The 24,704-nt window shown below is 39.7% G+C and overlaps 2 protein-coding genes across 7 annotated transcripts in view; one reads left to right on the top strand and one right to left on the bottom strand.

Moving 5' to 3' along the window:
* Positions 1-24,704, bottom strand: part of GLRA3 (glycine receptor alpha 3) — a 483,419-nt gene that overhangs the window by 407,548 nt on the left and 51,167 nt on the right. The window lies entirely within an intron of this gene.
* On the top strand, positions 19,175-24,287 carry DEFB134 (defensin beta 134). 2 transcript variants are annotated; one of them, XR_002338938.1, is made up of 3 exons: positions 19,510-19,636; positions 20,127-20,969; positions 21,650-21,769. XR_002338938.1 is itself a non-coding variant. In XM_013990300.2 (2 exons), exons 1-2 carry the CDS (start codon positions 19,411-19,413, stop codon positions 21,790-21,792), a joined length of 369 nt encoding a protein of 122 aa, XP_013845754.2. In that variant the 5' UTR covers positions 19,175-19,410; the 3' UTR covers positions 21,793-24,287. The 2 variants fall into 2 exon arrangements, 1 of the variants encoding a protein (XP_013845754.2); XM_013990300.2 differs by lacking the exon at positions 20,127-20,969 and having other exon boundaries at positions 19,175-19,636; positions 21,650-24,287.

Here is a 24,704-nt window from a genome sequence, read left to right as displayed (position 1 = left end):
TGCTCAGTGGGTTGGGGATCAGGTGTTGCCGTGAGCTGTGGTGTAGGCTGCAGACACAGCTCGGATCCCGCATTGCTGTGGCTCTGGTGTAGGCCGGTGGTTATAGCTCCGATTCGACCCCTGGCCTGGGAACCTCCATATGCCACTAGAGCAGCCCAAGAAATGGCAAAAAGCCAAAAAGCAAAAAAAAAGAAAAAAAAAAAAGTCAAATTCACAGTAACAGAGAGTAGAACAGCGGTTACCTGGGGCTGACAGGTGGGGGAAATGGGGAGTTGTTGGTCAGAGAGTACAAAGTTTCATTTAGGCAAAATAGATAAGTTTTGAAGTTGTGCTATACATAGGACCTACAGCTAACAAGACTGAACTGTACACTTAAAATTTTCTGAGCCTAGGTCCTATGCTAAGTATTCTTACCACAAGTAATAAAAACAATAATAACAACAACAACAACAATAAAGGAGGTGAGAGGAAATTTTCATATGTGATGAATGGTGATGGTTTCACAGGTGTGTACCTGCCACCAAACGTATTAAGTTGTATACATACAACTAAACAATGAAAAAGCCATATAATTATACAGTATCACCAATATATAACCCCCATTGTATTAATGAATCTAGCTATTGGGCATCAGTAGCTGCTTTTCATCTCCAAAAGAGAGACAAGCAGACATTATGGGCATCCTGATACTACACACACACCCCTCACCAACTACAGCACAGCTAGCCAAAGGAATCAAATATGGGTCTGGAAACGCCTCTGAATCCAGCAGTCAATTTACTGAAAATACAGAGGACACAGGAATATGCCAATTTCTTGAAGAGTAGGCAATCAGAAAAATATAAACTGAGGGGATCACTACAGGTTAAACACCCAAGTTCCTCAACATAAAAACTGTAAGAAAGGATTTGGGAAGGATCTGAAGATTTAGAGAGAATATCAAAAACTGTAATGAGGAGTTCCCATTGAGGCTTAGCGGTTTAAGAACCTGACATAGTGTCCATGAGAATGCGATTCAATCCCTAGCCTCACTCAGCAGGTTAAGGATCCAGCATTGCCTCAAGCTGTGGTGTAAGTCACAGATGCAGCTCCAACTCAACCCCTGGCCTGGGAACTTCCATAAGCTACACGTGTGGCTGTAAAAAGAAAAAAAAAAAAAGGTAAATGAGAAGAAAAAAAAAAAAAAAACCTAAACTATGGTGTCTAGGGATAAAATCCAGGAAATAAAACTATTTTTTTAAGTACAGAAATGGAAATGGTTACTATAAATGTAGGACAGGTCTCCTTGGGGGAAAGAGATGGAAGGAAACACCCACCTATGAGAGAGCAAGAACTGGAAACCAAATTGAAAGATTATGGTTTATGAGATCCTGTCCAGATCTCAGAAATTCCCTCAGTAAACCTGACCCAGCTATGCGCTTAAACACACTAGAAAGTTGGACCCAACTCCCCTGTCCCCTTCTCATGCTCAATGGATCATTTTTTTTTTCACCAAGACAGTAAAAGCAACAGGTGATCACATCCCCATACTCCACCACCCTACACATCCACCAATACTATCTCACTCGCCATCTCTTCACACTCTGTGATATAAGGCTAACCCCTTACATCGCTGGTACGCTAAATCCCATCCCCATGCACTCCTTAGGGACCTCACTTCTCAACTGAAATATTCTTTCCTGAATCATGAATCCCCCACCCCTGAAAAGATCATTAATTTTAATCAGAAATACATTTTGACTGTTCTTAAAAAATAATAACGCTGTTCCTGTTCAGCTCCTGCCTCACTTTGCTACTCTATAGAAGAAACCCTTGTACAACTATAAATATAATAAAATTCATTAAATTAGAAAAAAGAAGAAACCCTTGTTTGTCTTCTTTTCAACATGTCCACTTTTCTCTCCTGCATCCTTTTTTGTTTTTGTTTGTTTGTTTGCTGGCTTTTTTAGGGCCGCACTTGTAGCATATGGAAGTTCCCAGGCTTGGGGTCAAATCAGAGCTGCACTGCCAGTCTGCACCACAGCAACTCGGGATCCCCGACTCATTGAGCGAGGCCAGGGATCAAACCCATATCTTCACAGATACTAGGTGGATTTGTTTCCTCTGCCTCACAATGGGAACTCCCTCTGGGTAATTTCTTTATTGTTGTTGCTTTAATATGTTACAAAACACTTGAGATGTTAAAATATATAAGCAAGTAATACAATATAATGTTTCTCTTTCCAAAGCCAGAAGTTACTTTCTTTATAAAGGATGTCCTGGAGGACGCCGAAACTGCAAAATGAAGTGCGACAATGACGAATATGCAATTAAATACTGTGAAGACTGGACCATCTGCTGCAAATTAAAGCAAACTGAGTTTAAGGAAAGAAGGAGAGTTTCCGCCATAGCTCAGCGGGAAGGAACCTGACTAGCATCCATGAGGACGCAGGTTCGATCCCTGGCCTCGCTCAGTGGGTCAAAGATCCAGTATTGCCGTGAGCTGTGGTGTAGGTCGCAGATGCGGTTCGGATCCTGTGTTGCTGTGGCTGTGGCATAGGCCAGCAGCTACAGCTCTGATTAGACCCCTAGCCTGGGAACCTCCATATGCCACAGGTGAAGCCCTAAAAAGACAAAAAAAAAAAAATATTTTTAAAAATAAATAAATAAATGAAACAAAAAAGAAAAAAAAAAGGAAGTGGTGAAAAGTCTAACTCTCTCTTCTTCAGGTTCCAGGAAAGGAAATTTAAAATGTTTAAAACTTTCTTGACTGTACAAGAAAAATTAACACGATGGATAAAGGAAACTCTGATAATTATATGGGTAGATGGTCAGGTTAAAGTAAATATTTCATAAGGGCTTACACTCTGTTTTCATGTGTGTACTTTTCCACAACTTTCCTCAGCTTATGTACACAACCAAACTGCTATTTCAACTATAGTGCCATATCTCCACCCACCCCTTACTAACTGACCTTGGGTAAGTTCTTGAGTCTTTCTCTGTTCTCAGTTTCCTTATCTATATAATGGGATAACTCCAGTACCTATGTCACGGTGTCAGGAGGGTTATAGGAGTTGCTATACGTAAAGTTCTTAAACAATAGCTGACCCCAGTATAAGCTCCACATGTATGAATTACAATTTTGTGAAATCAGAGAATGTGATCTTCTCTACAACTCTTGTGAATTTACTGAATCATTCTTTGTGGTCTAAGATAAAGCTGGTATTTGTTAAAATGCAGTTTTGTAAATAAGGTATATTTTCTATTTATGAGATACAGTCTTAAATAAAAGCCATATCTTTATGCAACATTATCATATTCTAGTAATCTAGGACTGGGACACTGATGTGAGGGCTAAGAAGGAAGAACAGATTGAGGATGGATGTCAGAAGTAAGACTGATAGAATGTGGAAGATGACACTGATATTTTAAAGCTGGACAAGAGAGGGTTAAACACAACTCACCAACTAGAGAGCGTAGAGAGGGCAAGGAGAGAAAGCAGATGGAGGAGGGTCAATAAAGAAATATTTTGGCATAAAGGAGTTTGAATCATGTAAGGGGTATGAATATTAGCCCACTAGGCACATTTGCAAAAGTATAACTTTTTTTTTTTTTCCTTTTTAGGGCCACACATATGGCATATGGAAGTTCCCAGGCTAGGGGTCAAATTGCAGCTACAGCTGCCGGCCTACACCACAGCCACAGCAATGCAGGATCTGAGCCGTGTCTGTGACCCACACCACAGCTCATGGCAACGCCAGATCCTCAACCCACTGAGTGAGGCCAGGGATCGAACCCGAAACCTCATGGTTACTAGTCAGATTCGTTTCCGCTGTACCATAATGGGAACCCCTAACTTTCATTTTGTAAATGAACTTACTTCCTATTATAAACCTCATTCTACCCAGTCGCAGAAACTCAGTCAATTCAGAGTCACTTCTCTTTTTCTCCAGGTTATTTGTAAGTTCCAGAGGAGTCCGATAGAGGTGAGGCATCTGGGAGAGCATTTATGTTAACATTACCAGGACCTCCTCTTTCTTAATTAGTCTTACTCACTAGTCAAGGTACGACTGCTGAGTTTCCTCTTATTTTTAATCAAATTCTTAAAGCTCTCTGGGGGAGGCTTATTCTTTAGTGAATGGTGTGATTCTGCCACTAAGGCATCATTCCAAGTTGCTGGAAATTCAGGTGGGACAATCGATGACTTCACCACTTCCAGGCTGACCTCAGCCCACAGGGATTCTGCCACTGGACTCCTCCTACCATGGAGACCCTGTATGAGGGAAGAGGACCAAACAGATTCGCCCTTACATATTTCAAAGGAGCAACCCTGCCAAAACCTTGATCTCAGACTTCTAGCCTACAGAACTCTCAGCCATCCAGTTTAGAGTACTTCATTATGGCAGCTTTAGGAAATTAATACTCCAAACTTCTTGAAATTAAGAAATGTATACTTAGATAATTCTTTTTTTTTCTTTTTATGGCAGCACCATATGGCATATTGAAGTTCTCAGGCTAGGGGTTGAATCGGAGCTGCAGCTGCCAGCCTACACCACAGTCACAGCAACGCCAGATCCAAGCTACATTTTCAAACTACACATCCACTGTGGCAATGCCAAATCCTTAACCAACTGAAAGAGGCCAGAGATTAAACCTGCATCCTCGCAGAGATTATGTTGGGTTCTTAAGCCACTGAGCCACAGCAAGAACTCCCCTAAAACTCTTTTTAAAATCAAATCCTTTAATTAGAAACATTCCCACAAGTAAATTCCAAGCCTAGATTAACATCTTGGTAAGTGAGATCTATAAAGAAAAATACCACTTGTATACATTTCTTCAAGATAAAAGGAAAAGAGAGAAGATGTGCCTTCTCATTCCTAAAGCTACAATAAACTTGACGCCAAAATCTGGAGGACATGGGAAAGAAAATGTCAGGCCATTACACTCATAAATACACTGGCAAAAATGTCCAACACAACAATAAATTGATCCAGCAATATATACAAAGTATCTTCATGGGCTTATTCCGGGATTACTAAAATTTGGTGACCAAAAAGGTAACACGGAAGAACCCAGATTCTGTTCCCCAGCAATTAAGCATAATTAGATGGCTATCCATGAAGAAAATCAGCTCAGGGAGAGTTCTGGAGAACAAGAAATTTTAGCAACACAGTGAAACAAACAAACAAGAAATCTGAGAATAACCACACAAGAAGACAGACTGAAGCTTAATCCCCAATGTGATAGTGTTTGGAGGCGGGGCCTTGGAAAAATGATTAGGACCTGAAAGTGTAGCCTTAATGGGTGGGATTAGTGTCTTCATTAAGGAGACCCCAGAGAGCTCCCTTCACCCATTGCATCATGTGAGGACACAGGACAGAGGGCTGTAAATAAGCCAGGAAGTGGCTCCCACCATACACTGAATCTGCTCATGCCTTGTGCTTGGGTTTCCTGGTCTCCAAAACTGTGAGAAATAAAGCATTTGTGGTTTATAAGCCACCCACTCCATGGTATTTTTGTTAGAGCAGCACAAACAGAAGAAAGCAAAACTTGGGACCAAGAAGTGGGGAGTTCTGCTCTAACGAATAATTTAAAATGTAGAAGCAGTATTGAATTTGAGTAATGTGTAGAGAGAAGAGCTTTGTTGTGTGTACCAGAGAACAGAACTCTGCAGAGAACAGAACTTTGAAGGAGATTCTAATGAGAGCTCAGAAAGGGAGGAGGGAATCCTCAATCTTCTTAGAGAATACCTAAGTAATGAATAGAATGTCGTTATAAATATGGACAGAAAAGACCATTCAGATGATACCTCAGCCAGAAATAACAGACATGTTATTGGAAAAAGGAGGAAAGGTGATTCTTGTGATAAGTGGCAACAAATGGGGCTGAATCGTGTCCGTGTCCAAGTGTACTGCAGAAAGCAGAACTTGAAAGTGATGAAACTAGATCACTGGATCACTGAAGCAAAATTTAAGCAAAATGTTGAAGATGAGCTTGGCTCCTCCTGACTACTTATAGTAAAATGCCAGAAGAAAGAAATGACAGCCCATGATGGAAGATAGTATAAAAAAGAATGTATATATATATGACTGGATCACTTTTGCTGTACAGCAGAAATTGAAGGAACATTGTAAATCAACTACAATTTAATTTTAAAAAAAAGAAAGAAATTACAAACCAACAGAATTGATTATAGAAGGGAAATCAAACTTGGAGATTTTGAAAGTTCTCAGTCTAACCATATTATAAAAAAGAGGAGTTCCCACTATGGTACAGTGGGTTAGGATCCATTTGCATTATGGCTCAGATTCCATCCCTGGCCCAGGAACGTCGATGTGTGTGAGTGCAGCAAAAAAAAAAAAAAAAGAGAGAGAGAGAGAAAGTAGTCAGTAGAGAACACTCAGGGTGTGGTTTGCTTATCTAGAAAACTATAAAGAAAAGCAAGGAAATCATTCCTAGTGGCGAAGGGAAACAGGGTTGTGATTGGGAAAGTATTTCTGCAACACTTTTTTTGGGCCACACCCATAGTAGGCCAGGGATTGCATCCTCACCACAGGAGTCGCCAGGATCACAGCAGTGTCAATACCAGATCTTTAACTTGCTGAGCCGTCAGGGAACTCCAACAACATTTTTTAATTTAAAAAAAAATGGTGGAAACCTGTATTTCGTATAATAGAGAATATGACAGTGTTTCTATACAACTTTAAATGGTGCTGTTAAAAAAAAAAAAAAAAAAAAAAAAAAAAAACCTTAAGGACAAGAAAATACGTTCAAAATACACCACTAAGTGAAATGTAACAAAATGTGTCCTTTGGGATAATTCCAGTCTTTTAAAGACAGCTCTTTCAATTTTCCATAATCCTTTTTAATGGTTTGACCTAATTAGATACCCTTTGAAGCATTAAAAAAGGAGTTAGGTCAGTTTTGTCACCAAAAATAGAAGCACGCAAATGGCATATTAATGATTCATATCAACTTCAGGATAAGAATAATCTCCAAAAAAGGTAGGAAGAAAAAGGCATAAAAAATGAAGCTTAACTGTATCTGCAATGATTTGTTTATTTTTTAAAGACATTTCTTAACTTTTTACTTTTCTACACATTTTTTAAATTTTATGAAATAAATAAAACTTAAAAACAGAGGCATACAAACACTAGAAGAAAGTAAAATAGAAGAGAACATTATATCATTCAGATTTCAGATTAAAGTGGGACATCTTAAATTAGAAAGAAAACCCAGATGTCTTAAAGGGCATTGCTGGCAGACATGACCACGTTAAAAATTAAAACTCTGCTTGACAAAACTCACAAAAAATTAAGAGAAAGGAATTCCAGGAGAAAAATGGGTAAAAGATATAAAGAACCAATTCAGCAATAAAAGACATACAAATAGCCAATAAGCATTACCAAAAAAAAAAAAATCTACAATGTTACTAGGCAATCACAGAAACACCAATTCTACCACAGATGACTTTTTTTAATGCACAGATGATTTTTTTTTTAATTCTTATTTTGGCAAGATTTTTCTCAAAGGACATTATCCAGTTCAGGTGGACTTACGGAGAAATAGGTACTCTCAAATCTCATTAATGAGACTATAAACAGCTAAAATCCCCTTAGAAATAATCCAACCGGGACTAATAAAATCTAAAATGCACGTTCTGTTATAGAGTAATCGTGATAAGAATCTATCTCATGGGAAGAAGAGCACAGTACACTAAAATATCATGTGCAAGAAACTTTACTGCAATGTCATTTATAATGGAAAAAAATCTAGAAACTATGTGTAACCATACCATGATTGGCACGTCTATGCCATTAAAATTATCCATATATTTAAAAGAGTATATTTTAATTGGCCTGAAAAAGTGTCCATGATAAATTATTAAGTTAAAAAATAGCAAATTACAGGAGTTCTCCTGCGGCACTGTGGTAAGGATCCGGTGTTGTCACTGAAGTGGCTCAGGTCATTGCCGGGCTGTGGGTTCGAACTTCCACAGGGGAACTTCCACATGCTGCTGGCACAGCCAAAAAAACCCCAGCAAATTATAGAGTATGATTTTATTACTGGAAATAATAAATCACAGATATATGAAAACATATATGATTTCTTATTATACATATATGATAATGCAGAAGTAACAAACGGATATTCATCAAATTGTTAGCAAACACATCAAAAAGGTTGGTACCTCACAAGGAAAGGATCACAGGTGAAGAGGCAATTATTAATATTTTCTTTGTATATCTGTTTTTTTCCACGTTACAATAAGTGAAAATTATATGCATAACAAAAAACGATCAAAACATGGTTATAATTACTAGAACTCTGTAAGGAAAAAATTATAAATTTCAAGATAAAGGTTGTTTAAGAAAAAGGTTGTTAAGATAAAGGTTCTGTGTCAACTGTCACAGAATGAACATAAATTTCTCATATAAATTTAAATATATTTCTCTGTCTCTTGGCCAGAAACATCATGTGAGGAAAAATGAATACTTTAAGCAAAGTTAAAAAAAAAAAAAACAAAAAAAAAACCTGTTGTTCTACATTTTTCTGTTCTCTCTTTCTCCTTAAAATCTGGGGAAAAAAAGGCTGCCAAATGGGCAGATTTTATGTGCCCAGATCAATGCTTCTCTTAGAGTCAAAAACGTAACTACCCATCACTTGCTTCCAGCGGTGGTCCCATGGAGCCGAGCATCCCCAGGCTACTGGTGAGCCACTGTTCAATGTATGTACCAAGAGAAGAGACTCCTTTCTGTTATGTGACCCCCGAGGGGGTGAGCTGTGGGTCTCTGGCATAGTAAATGGCAATGGTGCACCTACTATCTCCAAAGTTAATTTTCCTTTTTTGGCCTCACCCACGGCATGCAGAAGTTCCCAGGCCAGGGAGCGGACCCACACCACAGCTGTGACCTGAGACATAGCAGTGACAATGCCTGGTCCTTAATCCACTGAGCCACCTGGAAACTCCCAAAGCTAACTTTTTTAGGGAGAATTTGAAGAATACTTCTATTTCATCTGATCATTTCCAGGAAGACTTTCCTATAAACAGTCCAGCAGTTTCTTATTCCAATTGAGCCTTATTTGTAATTTACCATTTAGTAACACCTTTACCTTGTTCTGTCTGCAGAAGCATTGCCATTTTAAGGGAAGCCATCCAACTATACCTCTAAATCCATCTTAACACCTCTGCCTGGTTCTTGACTAGGTATTTTACTCCTCCATGGCCTTTATTCTGAGATTATCAGTGAGGAATGTCTCATGTCCTGCTGCCCTACTTTAAAAAAAAATCAAACCCTTATTAAAGTCAATATTTTCTTTTTTTGTTTTTGTCTTTTTTAGGACCCCACCCACAGCATATGGAGGCTCCCCTGCTAGGAGTCAAATCAGAGCTGTAGCCACTGGCCTATGCTACAGCCATAGCCATGCCAGATCTGAGCCACATCTGCAATCTACACCACAGCTCACGGCAGTGTCAAATCCTTAACCCACTGAGTGAAGCCAGGGATTGAACCTGTGTCCTCATGGATGCTAGTCTGATTCGTTTCCACTGAGCCATGACGGGAACTCTAAAATTCAATATTTTCAAAAACATTTTATTAAATTGATGTCATCCTTCTCTGAGGACAGAATATAAATCATTAGTACCATGTTAGGGTTAAGGAGAGCCGAAGGATACCCTATATAAGCACAGCGCTTGCTCCAAGAAGTGGATGATGTAGAAGGGAAGGCATAGAGGTAACCAGATAATTACGCTCCAGATCATAAAGCATTGCTGGTACATCAAACATCATTAAATTAAACAACAGGACTCCCGCCTGCCTACAATGAACTAACTCACCAATGATCTTACTCTTTTACTAATTAGGTCTACTATTTAAAACACAACTGAAAAATTGACGGTTCAAAATAAATATTCATTCAACTAGATATGTGATGCTTAACATTTTGTGGGACACAGACCACTTTGACAATACTTATAAATTACTTATTAGTGAAAAAATAAGAAATTTATGAAAACCCTACCAAGCAGTAAAACATTTTCCATTGTTTTGTGACTTCCTAAGAACTCATGAACTCAGTAAACATCAACATTCTGTTTCACAGGAATCCATTATTCTGGTACCAGTCAAATCACATAAAAGCATTATAATAAAGTAACATTACTTTAGGACCCCCCACCATGGGAAAGTCCTTACAAATTATAACTGAGCACCATGCCCTTGACTTTAATTTGGAACTATTAAAAAGAACAATATCTACATATGGATTTAAAGTGGACTTTAGGAGTTCCCGTCGTGGCGCAGTGGTTAACGAATCCGACTAGGAACCATGAGGTTGCGGGTTCGGTCCCTGCCCTTGCTCAGTGGGTTAACGATCCGGTGTTGCCGTGAGCTGTGGTGTAGGTTGCAGATCCGGCTCGGATCCCACGTTGCTGTGGCTCTGGCGTAGGCCGGTGGCTACAGCTCCGATTCAACCCCTAGCCTGGGAACCTCCATATGCCACGGGAGCAGCCCAAGAAATAGCAACAACAACAACAACAACAACAACAACAAAAGTGGACTTTAAAAATTATGATAAAAGACATCCAATATTTTGATCAAGATCTCTTATAAAAATTAGCAACCTAACTTCCTCTCCAAATTCAAATATTTCAATGAGGTTTAAAATTAAGAGTGTTAAGAATCACTGAGTGGAAAAGTTGAAAGGGAAAAAGCTGTAGCCACAGAGTCAAGCAGTTGACTACAAAATTTCAAAGGTGAAGCAGTTCTATGTGTTTTCAAAGTACATGGTATGGTAAAGTGGAGGTGAGCATCACAGGAGGTGAGAGAGTCAATAAATGAAGAGGGTAGGGTAACTGAAGGTTTTTTTATGGATGCTGAAGTCACTTAAGATGTTAGGGAAGGGAGCTCCCATTGTGGCTCAGAAGGTTAAGGACCTGATGTTGTCTCCATGAGGATGCAGGTTGGATCCCTAGCCTTGTTCAGTGGGTTAAGGATCTAGTGTCATCACTGTAGTGGCTTGGGCTGCTGCTGTGCTGCAGGTTTGATCCCTGCGCCAGGGATATTCCACATGCTGTGGGTACAGAAAAAAAAAAGATGCTGGGAAAACAAGAGCATCAGGGACTTTGTTAACCACAAAATGAGAACAGGATTGGGAGATCCACCTGGGACAGAGAATCCAAGCATTAGTGCACAGATAGGAAAATGGAAGGGTTTACACTGTAGATGATATGAATGAGACGTGTCCACAATTCTGTAATGGCTACATGGTAACTGAGAAAAGTCCCAACAGAATCCTGGCATATGGGGACACCTAGACATCTGAGAAGTTCACTGTAGTCCAAACTGATTGTACTTCTCAGAAAACCAAGCCTCTGGTGGACTAGGAACCGCTGGTCTCTCTTAGGAAGCACAGGTTACGTCAGTTAAGCATTCAGAGTGGCTCAATTTCAAGGATGCTCACACTCAGTTTACAACAAAGTTTGTTAGCCTTTTCTCAGCCCTGACATTAGCCAAAAGAGGCTGAGGGAGTGAGAAGCTTGAATCTGTCCAGCCAGGCAGAGTGATGTCAAAGAATATGCAACAGAGCCAAGATCTGGGCTAATGAATGAATGCACACGTACATGTAGGCATGGATGAATGAGCAGACGGAGCCTCTGCTCCTGGAGAATTCCTAAAGAGATCTGGCAGCTCTGACTCTGCTCCAGGAAGCCTGCCTCAATCTAACTGAAGGAAATGATCTAACCTGACGGCTAACCCAGTTTTCCAAATGACTAGTGGGCTAATGTGAGGTGGAATCTGGTGCTCATTGGGTTCTGAAACACCAGCCCTACAAAGAGAATGGGTTGAGACTTGCTCCTGCTTATGTATCCAATGATTTTTCAGTGCCCACATTCAAGTTCAGATGCCCCTAGTATGGATGGAGAAGTACTTTCTTCTTATAGTTATTAAAACCCTGTTTAGCACCTAAATTCAAGCTTGGGTAAACACATCACTGGACTAATGCCCAAATGCAGTGGGATAATCAAAGAAGAAGAAAACTCACATAAGAGAATTTCCAGGAGCGGCCAAGGGAAGTAGGAGACACAGTTCTTCAGGACTCTGACCACTCCCATCCCACTCAACTGGGCAACCCAGTTGGGATCATGGGAACATAACTCTCTGTACGGCTTTTCCCCACAGTAGCTGGGGGTCAGCGTGAATTCACAAGACAGATCTCACTTTTACCCAAAGAGTTTCACATCAGCACAGGCCCTGCATGGTTGCACCAGACCCCTTATCAGGTTAAAAGTTCTAGTTTCTACTTTTCTAGGAGTCAGTCACCATGACGATCTGGACAAACCTATGCAGAAAAAGATTCAACCAGTTCAGCCGACCACTGCGGTGTAATTCCTTCCCTCACTGGCCATTTCTTTGCCGGTGTTTTGGTCCCTCCTTCATTTTCTGAGTAGTCTTGTTCTCTCTCTCCTCTCCTTTATGAACAACTTCTTATCTCAGAAAAGGACTTTGATCTTTAATCTTTAATTAAAAAATTTAATCCTATACTGCTAAGAACTGCTGTGTGCCATTTTAATTTGCTTAGGCTGCTATAACAAAATACCATAAGCAAGGTGACGTATGAACAAAAGACATTTGTTTCTCACAGTTCTGGAGGCCAAGAAGTCCAAGATCATGGCACCAACATATTCAATGTGTGGTGAGGCCCCTTTTCTCACTGTAACTTCTTTACGTGGTAGGAGAGTTTGTAAAAGATCTCTCTGGAGCCTCTTCTATAAGGACACTAATTCCATTCCACAGGGGTCTTCATTCACAGCCTAATCCCCTCCCAAAGGCCCCACCTCCTAACACCAGCACCCTGGAGGTAAAATTCCAATATATGAATTGGGGGGAGGGGTAACACAAACATTCAGTCTATGGCAAGTTTGTGTTACCTGGTGGAAGGGCTTCTTATAAATATTTTAAGCCTGTCCTGTAAGTACAAAAAAAGGAAATTTCTTCCATCTCCTGCACACATGCACGTGTTTAGGTGTGTGCTAGTGTACAAAAGGTCAAGGGGGTAGGTGTCTTTTGTTGACTTTCTGAAGCACAACGATTTTGTGGTTTCATACCCTAGATTCCATCATCCGCCCTTACATCCTACTTTCTCTTCCCAACAAACCCTGATATATATTTGGAGAACCATGTGGTTCCAGAGAATCTTACAGTTATAATTAGTAGGGAGGCATATAATCTATGTTAGGCCAATAACTGTATACCCTTTCTTTACCTACATTAAATGGTACCGATTGTGGGACATAAACCAAGCTGATAAAATCAGAGAAAATCTCACATTTTCCAGGAATGTTGGACAAGACGCATCTCTTGATTATTGACTGTCTAATCTGATATTAAACCTACCTATTGATTTCTTAACTTCAGTTATTTATCAACTCTTATAAATTGTTTTCTAGATGTTTCATAATTCCCTTGTTCCTTTCTTCACTTACTGCCTTCCTTTGTGAATTGATGATTTTCTATGGTGGTATGCTTTCATTTGCTTTTTGTTTTTTGTTTTGGGGGGTTGTTTTGTTTTGTTGCTTCTTTTAGGGCCACACCCACAGCATATTGAGGTTCCCAGGCTAGGGGTTGAATCGGAGCTATAGCTGCTGGCCACAGCCCCTCTGCCACAGCAACACCAGATCAGAGCCACATCTGCAACCTACAACACAGCTCATGGCAGTAGAGGATCCTTAACTCACTGAGCAAGGCCAGGGATCAAACCCATATCCTCATGGATACTAGTCAGATTCATTTCCACTGTGCCACAATAGGAACTCCTGATTTACTTGTTTTTCAATCTTTTGTGAAACTACTGTTGGTTTTTGCTTTGTGATTACAGTGGGGCTTACATAAAACATTTACATATATAAAAAACATATACATGTTCAAAAGAGTATGTTTTATGCTAACAAAGACATCTTTAATTGCATACAAAAACTCTACCCTTTATTCCCTCCTTTTATGTCTCTGATTTCACAAGTTGTTGTTTTTTTATTGTCTATCTATTAACAAATTATTGCAGCTATAGCTATATTTAATACTCTTGTTTAACCTGTATAGTAGAGGTAAGAGTTTAACACTACTATATTACAGGAGCAGAGTATTCTGAATCTGACTACATACTTGCCTTCATCCATATGTTATATATATAGAACTTATACATAGACTATATATTTGCCTTCATCCATATGTTATATATATAGAACTTATATAAAAAACATGAAACATATATGTTTTCAGGTTACTAATTGGCACCAGTACATTTCTGCTTCAACAACTTCTTTCAGCTTTTCTTTTAAAGCAGGTCTAGAGATAATGACCTCACTCAGGTTTATCTTTCCACTTCTGAAAGACAACTTTGCCAGATACTGTATTCTTGGCTGCCTTTTTTTCCCTTTCAGAACCATGAATATATCATCCCATGTTCTCTCCTGTAAAGGTCTGCTGAGAAACTCACTCTTAGCTGTATAGGAGCTCCCACATAGGAGTTTCTCTTCTCTTATTGATTTTTCACCATCTCCTTGGGAATCCCCTGGTGGCCCACCAGGTTAAGGATCTGGCATTGTCATTGCTGTGGTGCAGGTTCAATTGCTGGCCTGGGAACTTTTGCATGCTATGGGTGTGGCCAAAAGAAAGAAAGAAAGAAAAAGATTGTCTCTCTGATTTTCAAAAATTTTATTATAATGCGTCTTAGAGAAGATCTCTTTGAATTGATTTGGTTTGGCTATATGAGCTTTATAAACTTGAATGGTGAAATCTCTCATCAGATTTGAGACATTCTCAACCATTTATTTATTTATTTATTTAATAGTATGGTTGATTTACAATGTTGTATTAGTTTCTGGTGTACAGTCATTATCTCTTTAACCAATCCTTCTGCCACCTTATACCTTTCTCATCCTTCTAAAACTCCAATAATTCACAAGCTGTTTCTTTTAATGGTAACCCACGGATCACACAGGCTTTTCTCACTCTTTTTTATTCTTTTTTCTTGGTTCTCTGTCTGGATAAAGTCAAAGTCTCTGTCTTCTAACTCACAGATCCTTTCTTCCATTTGATCCACTCTGCTGTTGATGCTCTCTTGCATTTTTTTGACAGGTTGGCCCTTTTTTCTATTGTAGTTTCATGTCATTCTTTTTAACAGCTCCAGAATTATCTGGGATTTTTTTTAAATGATTTCTGTCTCTGTTAAACTTTTCTTTTTTCATGTATTGGTTCCTGATTTTGCTGAACTGTCCTCTCTTCTGTGCTTTCTGTACCTCACTGGCATTCCTTAAAATATATTTAGAATTAGCTTCAGTAAATCATAGAACTCCATGTCTTTGGGATCTGTTACTAGAAAATTATTGGGATCCTTTCATGAGGCCATGTTTTCTTGATATTTCATGTTCTAAAGTTTTGCATTGCTGTCTTTGCATTTGGAGTACCAGTCACCTCCTCCAATCCTTACTAATTACCTTCAGGAGGAATATATTTTCCATTAGCCCTGCTAGGAATTTTGAGGTTTCTTCAGACCTTCTATGGACACTCCTGCACCATGCTTCTTTCTCCTTCCTGTAGCAGAATTCTTAAGCTTCTGTGCCTTCTTGATCCTGCAATATACCAGGTCAGGTGTTTACGGGCCCCCTTTTGCTTTCTCAACAGTGTCACTAAGGCTCAAGTTTAAGGTCTCTTTTGACTTGCAGATTCAGGCTGGCTTTCTACACATGCTCAATATCCATCTTCCAAAGCTTGCTCTTGCCACTGCCACTGGGAACATGCACCAGGAACTAGCTAGAGGGTTGAGGGTTAAGAGGTGCAGGTGAGGTGCATGAAGTGCTAGGGGTGCCTATTGAATGGTTGGGAGTATCCACAGATGACATATCCTCAGTGGTTCATGGATAAGCTTCCTGATGGAGTCTGCACTGCAGTTAGCAACATCTGAATCCCTTTAATGCCCTCTAAGAGTCCTATAACCACTCTCCCACCCTCCTTCCTCCCCCTGATCATGCAGCTCATAAGTCAGTATGCTGCCTAGGGTGGAGAGTGTGGGAGAGAAATGGGTTGCTCTGGCAGAACCCTGCATAGCTATGGAAGTCAGGTGCTCACTCACACCTTCTCACTTTCCCCTTCAGGAGAACCAAACAAATCAACATTCAAAAATCAATTTCATTTCTATATACTAACAAGTTATCTGAAAAAGAACATAAAAAAACAGTCTCATTTACAATAGCATCAAATGAGTAAAATACTTAGAAATATATTTAAACAAATAAGTAGAAAAGATCATTACTGACTATAGAGCATTAATGAAAAACTGAAGAGATATAAATAAAAGAAATCCTGTGTTCATGGATTTGAAGAATTAATATTGTTAAAAAGCCCATGCTACCCAAAGCGATATACAGAATCAATGGAATCTCTAATAAAATTCCAATGGCATTTTTTATAGAAATAGAAAAAAAAATCCTAAAAATTTTAGCAAACCACAAAATACTCTGACTAGTCAAAGCTTTCTTGAGAAAGAACAAAGATGGAGGTATCACACTTCTGACTTCAAACAATATTAAACTGCTATAGTAATCAAAATCATACAGAACTAGCATAAAAATAGACATATACCAAGGGAATAGAATGAAAAGCCCTGGTTATGTCCACACACATTTGGTCAACTAATTTTATTTTATTTTATTTTATTTTATTTTATTGCTTTTTAGGGCTGCACCTGTGGGAAGTCCCCAGACTAGGGGTCGAATTGGAGCTGCAGCTGCAGACTACATCACAGCCACAGCAATGCTGGATCTTTAACCCACTGAGCGTGGCCAGGGATTGAACCCACATCCTCATGGAGACTAGTTGGGTTCATAACCCCCTCAGCCACAAAGGGAACTCCCTGGTCAACTAATATTTGACAAGGTTGCCAAGAACATAGAATGAAAAATGTATAGTGTATTTAATAAATGGTGCTGGGAAACTGGATATCCAAAAGCAAAAGAATGAACCTGGACCCTTATCTTAGACCATACGTAATAATTAACTCAAAATGGATTAAGGACTTAAATGTAAGATCTGGAAGCATAAGACTCCCAGAATAAAACATGAGGAAAAAGCTCCACGACATTGGTTTTGGCAATGATTATTTTAGTATGACATCAAAAGCACAGGCAACAAAAACAAAAATAAATAAGTGGGACTACAACAAACTAAAGAATTTCTGTAGAGCAAACTATGAATTAAGTGAAAAGGCAACCTACAAAGTGGGAGAAATGTTTGCAAATCATATGTCTGATAGGGGATTAATACCCAAAATATACAAGGATCTCATACAACGCAACAGAAAATAACAAACAAATTAAAAATAGGCAAAGGACCTGAATAGGCATGTTTCCACAGAAGACATACAAATGGCCAACAGGTAGTTAAAGAGTTCCTCAACATCACTAGTCATCAGAGAAATACAAATTAAAATCCAATGCAGTATAGCCTCACACCTGTGGATGTAGATGAAAGGGACTCTTTGAGCATTGTGGTTAGGACTATAAACTGGTACAGCCACTAAGGGAAACAGTATGGAGGTTCCTCAAAAAGACAAAATTGGAAATGCCATGTGATTCAGCAATTCCATTTCTCAGTACATATGCAAAGGAAATTAAACATATCTCAGAGTCATCTGAACACTCATGTTCATCATTTACAACAGCCCAGATATGGAAATAACCTCAGTGACCATCAATGCTAATAAATGAATAGAGAAAAATGTGCTACCTATACATAATGGAATGTTATTCATCCACATAAAGGAAGGAAATAATATCTTCTCTGACAAGATAGGTAATCCTGGAGGACATCATGCTAAATGAAGAACATGCACAAATACTGTACAACCTCACCTAGATGTGAAATATCAAAAAATCCAAGCTCATAAAGCCAGAAGGTAAAAGGGTGGTTGCCAGGGGTCTTGAAGGAGGTTGGAGGATATGGAGGTATGTTGGTCAAAGGTGACAAAACTATGATCATAGAAGAAAATAAGTTCTGAGAATCAATGGACAGCATGGTAACTCTAGTTAATAATACCACATTAAACATTTAAAATTTGCTGAAAATCTTAAATATTCTGCCCACATATCACAAAATGATAATTACTGACATGAAAGTTATGCTAATTAGCTTGATTGTGGTAATCATTTCACAATGCATATGTACTTCAAATCATCACATTTTACTCCTTAAACACATATAATTTTTATTTGTTCATTATACCTCAATAAAACTTGGGAGGAAAAAGTCATGAAGAATTCTAGGGGGGGAACATATATGTTCATTATATTGAATTGTTTCATATTCAAGCATACACATGTCAAAACTTATAAAACTTTAGCATTTGCAGGTTTTTGTCATTTATATCTCAATAAAGACGCTTTTTTAAAAAATGCTTTTAAAAATACTGACAGCCATTTTCAAATGACCTTGATAAAATACCATACAGCTTTTTAAAATACCATTTACAAAGAGTTTATAATAACACAGAAAATACTTACGGTATATCATGTTACAAAAGCAAGATACATACATAAGCAATTCAGTTTATAACTATGCAAGATAAAATATTAAACAATAAACTAGACATAAATAAAACTTTCTTGAGAAACACACAGGTTGCCTCTGAGAGGTGGGGCTCAAGTATAACTTTTTCTTTTTTCTTTTTTTTTAATGGCTGCACCTGCAGCATACAGAAGTGCCCAGGCTAGGGAGTGGCAGGTGCTGGCCTACGCCACACAACACTGGATTTGAGCCACATCTGCAGCCTACACTGCAGTTTACAGCAACGCCAGATACTTAAGCCACTGAGCAATGCCAGGGATCAAACCCACATCTTCATGGAGACTGTCAGGTTCTCAACTCACCAAACCACAATGAGAAGTCCAATTTCCTTGTAATTCTTAATATTTTAGAAATTTTCCAAAATTGGATTTAATTTCTGTTGTAACATAAAAGTCAAACAAAATAAATCTCATTTATTTTAAAAAGAAAAAGCAGGAGTTCCCATTGTAGCTCAGCAGGTTAAGAACCCTACTAGTATCCATGAGGATATGGGTTCAATCCTTTGCCTTGCTCAGTGGTTAAGGATCAGGTGTTGCCACAAGCTGTGGCATAAGTTACAGATGTGGCTCAGCTCTGGTGTTGTGGCTGTGGTGTACGCCAGCTGCTCCAGCTTTTATTCAACCCCTAGGCTAGGAACTTCCATATGCCACACATGCAGCCCTAAAAAGAAAACAAAGAAAAAGAAAAAGCATACAGTTCCCAGGTCTCTGTTAGAACTCTTGGGAAACCCAGGTCGGGGAGCAGTGCCTTTGACAATAGGAAAAGCTGTCAAACAGGAAAGGGCTGCCTGGTTTTTCCTCAGATAAGCATGGCCAACGCAGCTGCCTCAGGCAAGGTCAGTGCAGCACATCCACCTGGAGCAAATCACACCACAGACCTGACAGGGCTGTACAGGATGTGTGCTCACCTTTTCTCTCTGCTCTCTGACCGCTTGCGTCAGCCTTGCCACCAGCCTCCTCAACAGACACTACCAGCCATGAAGCCTCTCCTCCTTGTGTTTGTGTCTCTCTTCTTTTGGGATCCAGTGCTGGCAGGTAAAAGAGGAATATTCCTGGGAGCAAAGTGTGTGTGTGTGTGTGCGTGTGTGTGTGCGTGTGCGTGTGCGTGTGTGTCTCGGGGGAGGGGGGTCATTTGTCTAGCAGAGCAACTGCACTAAGCAAACCTCTGAATGTCTTCCCACCATGAACCCTTTAATTTTCGAAGCAGGAAAAGCATCAACCATCTTTGATGTCAGCAAGACCTGAGCTTAAATCTTGGCTCTCTAGCTTGCCAGCTGCACAGCTTTAGGCAAAAATCTGAGCTTCTCTGAACCTTATTTTTTTTCATTTACAAAATGTACATAATAATAATAATAATAATAATAATAATAACTTCAGAGTCTTGTAAGGATTAAATGGGATAATGTATAGGGTATGCTTATATATAACATGTATAGTACCCGACTTGTGAGAACTATCATCATATTTTCATTATGTTTTTATGTACTGAAATCTCTTATAGTTAATTCATTATTTGATTCCTTAGGTACACAGAGAAAGATTTGGAACTGCCTGTTCCAGGAGAATTAATACAAGAAATGTCTGATTAGATGAGACAGCAGTTAGAGAGACGTGAAGGAAAACGCTGGCATCACACTCTAGCTTGACCATATCTGTTACTGACCTTGGAAATCTCATCATGAATATTCACTATCTCAGAATGAGTTCATATCCAGTAGGGTCCTACTTAATTTCTCATCCTCTCTTAAGCCTTCTCTAGGCAGATGAACCAGATTTTCAGATCATGTGACTCAAGAGGCTGGATTTAAGAATCATAGGATCCAGGGCTCTGGAAGCTATTGATGGGACTATGCCACTAAGGTTCATGGCAGTGCATTCAGACCTCTAGACAGTCAACAGCCACATAGAGTCTACAATATTCCCTTTAGTGGCTTAGACATTCCCAGAGCTTGTCACTTCCATAGGAATTTTTTCTTTCTTTATATAGACCATTACGTGTTTCATATCTAGATCATTACTCTCTATCTTCTTAGGCTTCCATCTTGCTGGCTAAGTAACCCTTACCCCTTCTTTTTTCCTAGAGGACAATTATCCTCCAGGACATGACGGATAGGGTGTAAAATTTCTACAGATGGTCAAATTTTAGAACTCTTTTCCTTTTAACACCCTCTCACATGAAAATAAACCTTCATATTCAGATGAGTCTATGGAGTTACATGTCCACAAAACTATAAGCCCATCTCAAGTACCCTGGGCTCCAAGAAACCATATCATCTTCAGAACTGATTTCATCCTCCTCTGAACTCACAACACCACTCCATGTTGCACACACCTCACTGGACTCATCATGTTTTCTTCTCTCTCACAGGTATTTTGTGTTTCTTTTTTTCTCTAGACTGAAAATTCTTTGAGATTAAGGTCTATATCATCCTCACATCTGTACCTGAATGGTACCTAGATCTGTAAAAACTGATTGGGGAGTGAATAAATCATTAAGTAATGAGTTAATGACTACACACATGGGTAACTCGGTTGTTTAGAGTTTATTATCTGACCAAATTGGGCAGAGTTCCAAGTAATTAACTGCCTTAGCACAGAGTGCCACAACAAAATGTCACAGATGGCTGGCTTAAACAAAATTTATTTTCTCACAGTTCTGGAGGCTGGAAAGTCCAAGATCAACTGAAGGCCAGCTCAGTTTCGGATGAGGGCTCCCTTCCCAGCTTGTAGACAGCCATCTTCTTTGTCTGCCACCACGAAGGCCATCAATCCTACTGGATTAGGGCCCACTCTTATAAGCTCATGTAACGTTAATTACTTTAAAAGGCCCTATCTCCAAGTTCAGTCACACTGGGGGTGTTTCAACATGTGAACTGGAGAGGAGGCAATTCAATACACAGCACAACTTAATTTTTTTTTTTCAATCATAGAATCAATCACTATGACCGAGTCTCTTGGAATCCAATTTGACAAAAAGAGAAGGAGCAGTCCCTTCGATAGTCCAAAAAGGCCTAGAATAAATTATCTTTTCATTCATTTTCTTTCCAGGCTTGAATCCATTATCATCAGAACTTCACAAGACATGTTATAAAAATGGTACCTGCCGATTTGAGTGCTATGGAAGTGAAATGTTAGTTGCCTACTGCCTGTTTCAGCTGGAGTGCTGTATCAAAGGAAACCCTGACCCCTGACATGAGAAACCAATTAATGCCAATTAATCTGAAAGTCCTTGACACGCCCTCTCACAGCCAGGGAACTTAAACTAAACCTTGACGCTGTGATGTGCCCACAGCCACTGGTCTTTAGCATCTTTATATAATCCATCAGAACATCAGAATCTTATGATCTCAGATTTGCAAAGCTAGGCTGCAGGCTTCCTAAAGACCAGCAAGGTTCTCATGAAAACTATTTAGAATACGTTTTCTCACTTCAAATGGATATTCATGCTCCTTCAGTGTGTATTTTTCTCTTCACTCATAAAAAGGTTGTATTATTTAAAAAGGCTTCAAATTACAGAAATATCTTTTTACACCTAAGCTTTACCCTACCATCCCTTCAGTTCCCCATCCACCTTTTCTTTGAACCTCCCATCTGTACAGGAACAGATCTGCCCAAGCCCCCTGATGACCTCATATAGCTCTCACATGGACCACATGGGCAAGACTTAACTGCAGGGAGGCACAAGTTTTGACTGAGTATGACCCTGCAGTTCTTCTTGAAACACAAGGATAAAAGCCATGTTGTGATGGGCTGGCATAAGGCAGGTTCTTACCCACCATCCTTGTTTCAGAGAGTGAAATCAAAGGACTTTCCACCTCAGCCCCTTCAGGGTTCAGCCATCAGACCAGATGGCTATGGCTTAGAGTTGTCCTCTCAGCAGCTGAATGACTCACCACCCCTGCTACCCATCATCTGGCCCCTCTCGTTGAGTCCCATCCTGTGGGACTAGGAGCTAACACACCTGCTGGTCTTGCTTTGCTGCGTATACAAGTAATAAACTATCTAAATCCATTTGGATTCATTGTGTTCTTTGTCAGCCAACCTTGCAAAAGTGGACAGGCAAAGCAGGCAACTTCTGCTGGGGTTCTGGCTATCCTACTGACTATTGCAATGCTGTTGAATATCTGCCTAATGGCTCTGGCTCTACACCATCGGCCTACATACAGATGCATAGGTGAGTTCTACATGTGCTACTCAGGATGAGGGTGGTGAAGGGTGGTGGATTCTGGTTGCCTGAAGAGCAATTTTCTTCAGCCTCAGTGCTAAATACAGCTTGGACCCTGTCATGATGTCGAGAGGGTGGGGCTCTAGCTGCAAACAGCCAATAGCTGATCTGGCACAAGGCTGAGGAAACAATGGCTAAGTCTTTGCCTGAAATGACAGTACTGCTCTTCCAGCCACTCACTGAAACTGGGGGAAGATGAAAAACAGAACAGTTGTTGAGAAGGAATAAGGGGCCGCAAGGGGTTCCACCTTCCCCGACACTGTTCAACCTTTGATAAAATCCAGTGTGGGTGTCTTTAGGGAAGAAGATACTAAAAAAAAAAGAACAAGGAGGAGAAGGAGGGAGAGGGGTAGGGGGAGGAGGAGGAGAAGAAGGAGAGGAAGAGGAAGAAGCTAGAAACCGTTCTCACAGTGGCCCAAACTCTGCTGTGGAGTCAGTAGGAGAGATGGTATCAAATGGACTGGAATTGGAGATGGCCTGGAATGGTGACCATGGTTAAGTATCCAAAGTAAAAAAGGCATCCAGACAGGACCCAGTAAAACTATAAGACTCTGAAGGAGAAGGGGAATCCTTACATGAAGAGCAGTGGATCTTTTGCAATTGTGCCTCCCGATATCCCAGGTATCCTTGGCCTTGCTTCTCATTTTCTGGCATGTACATCCTTTAAACACAGACAGAAACTGAAACTTGAAGATAACCCAGCCCTCTGACTATCCAAAGAGCCTCTCTTTTTTAACTGGATGAGGGAACATAGAGACTCCTTAGAGAGGTGTTCCCCAAGCAGAGAGAGAGAGAGAGAGAGAGAGAGAGAAAAACCTATGCGCCCCCTGCTGAAAGAATCAGAAACTCTCTGGAATCTGGTGCACGTCAAGAAACTTCCCTCCACGTAAGACAGATAAGCCAACACCACACTGCCTATCCCTTACTATTTCACAAACCCAAACCTCTATATTCATATAACCCATCAGGAAATGACTCTGTTATTAACAATGGTCACTTCAAACTGCCTTATTCCCTTGACATAAAGTGTACATATCACATGAGATCCCTCTTGATGTGCTGCATATATACAAGGAGATATTACTCAGCCATAAAAAAGAATGAAATCTTGTCATTTGAGACAACATGGGTGGACCTAGAAGGTATTATGCTAAGTGAAATTATCTAAGAAAGACAAATACCATATGATCTCACCTCTATTGGAAATCTAAGAAACAAAGCAAATGAACAAACCTAACAAAACAGAAACAGAATCATAGATTCAGAGAACAAACAGGTGGTTGCCAGGGGGAAGAAGGTAGGGTGTGGGGGGAGAGTAATAAATGAGGGAGATTAATAGTAACCAACTTCTTGTTATTGAAAATAATTTTTTTTTTGTCTTTTGTCTTTTGTCCTTTTAGGGCCATACCCATGGCATATGGAGGTTCCTGGGCTAGGGGTCTAATCAGAGCTGTTGCCGCCAGCCTCCGCCACAGCCACAGCAATGCCAAATTCAAGCCGTGTCTGCAACCTACACCACAGCTCATAGCAACCCCAGATCCTTAACCCACTGAGCGAGGCCAGGGATTGAACCAGCAACCTCATGGTTCCTAGTTGGATTTATTTCCACTGCGCCACAATGGAACTTCCAAAAATAATTTTTGAATTTAGAAAAAAAATTATTTTTAGGTTTTAAAATGTTTTCAAATGCATTCAAACCAAGAATATAACTCTGGCAGTTACTGCTTTTTCATGTAACACTAAGAATAAACCTATGACAGCCAAAAAGAAAAAAAAAAAATGGTTGTGTCAACACTTACATGAGTTCTCCCTGCCACGATGAGATGATTCTTACGGAAAAAGAGAAGACTGTTCCTAAGCCAGAAAGGGAGGTTGCAC

This window comes from Sus scrofa, chromosome 14 (genome assembly GCF_000003025.6).
Source record: "Sus scrofa isolate TJ Tabasco breed Duroc chromosome 14, Sscrofa11.1, whole genome shotgun sequence".
Lineage (NCBI taxonomy): Eukaryota > Metazoa > Chordata > Mammalia > Artiodactyla > Suidae > Sus > Sus scrofa.
Note: the sequence above shows the minus strand (reverse complement) of the source record. Positions and strands in the feature narration are given on the sequence as shown.

What these genes read in the sequence shown, in the direction of transcription:
- DEFB134 (XM_013990300.2), top strand. Translation starts at nt 19,411, where the DNA reads ATGGCCAACGCAGCTGCCTCAGGCAAGGTCAGTGCAGCACATCCACCT. An exon ending in TTGGGATCCAGTGCTGGCAG is followed by an intron (nt 19,637 to 21,649) that starts GTAAAAGAGGAA and finishes TTTTCTTTCCAG; the next exon opens with GCTTGAATCCATTATCATCA.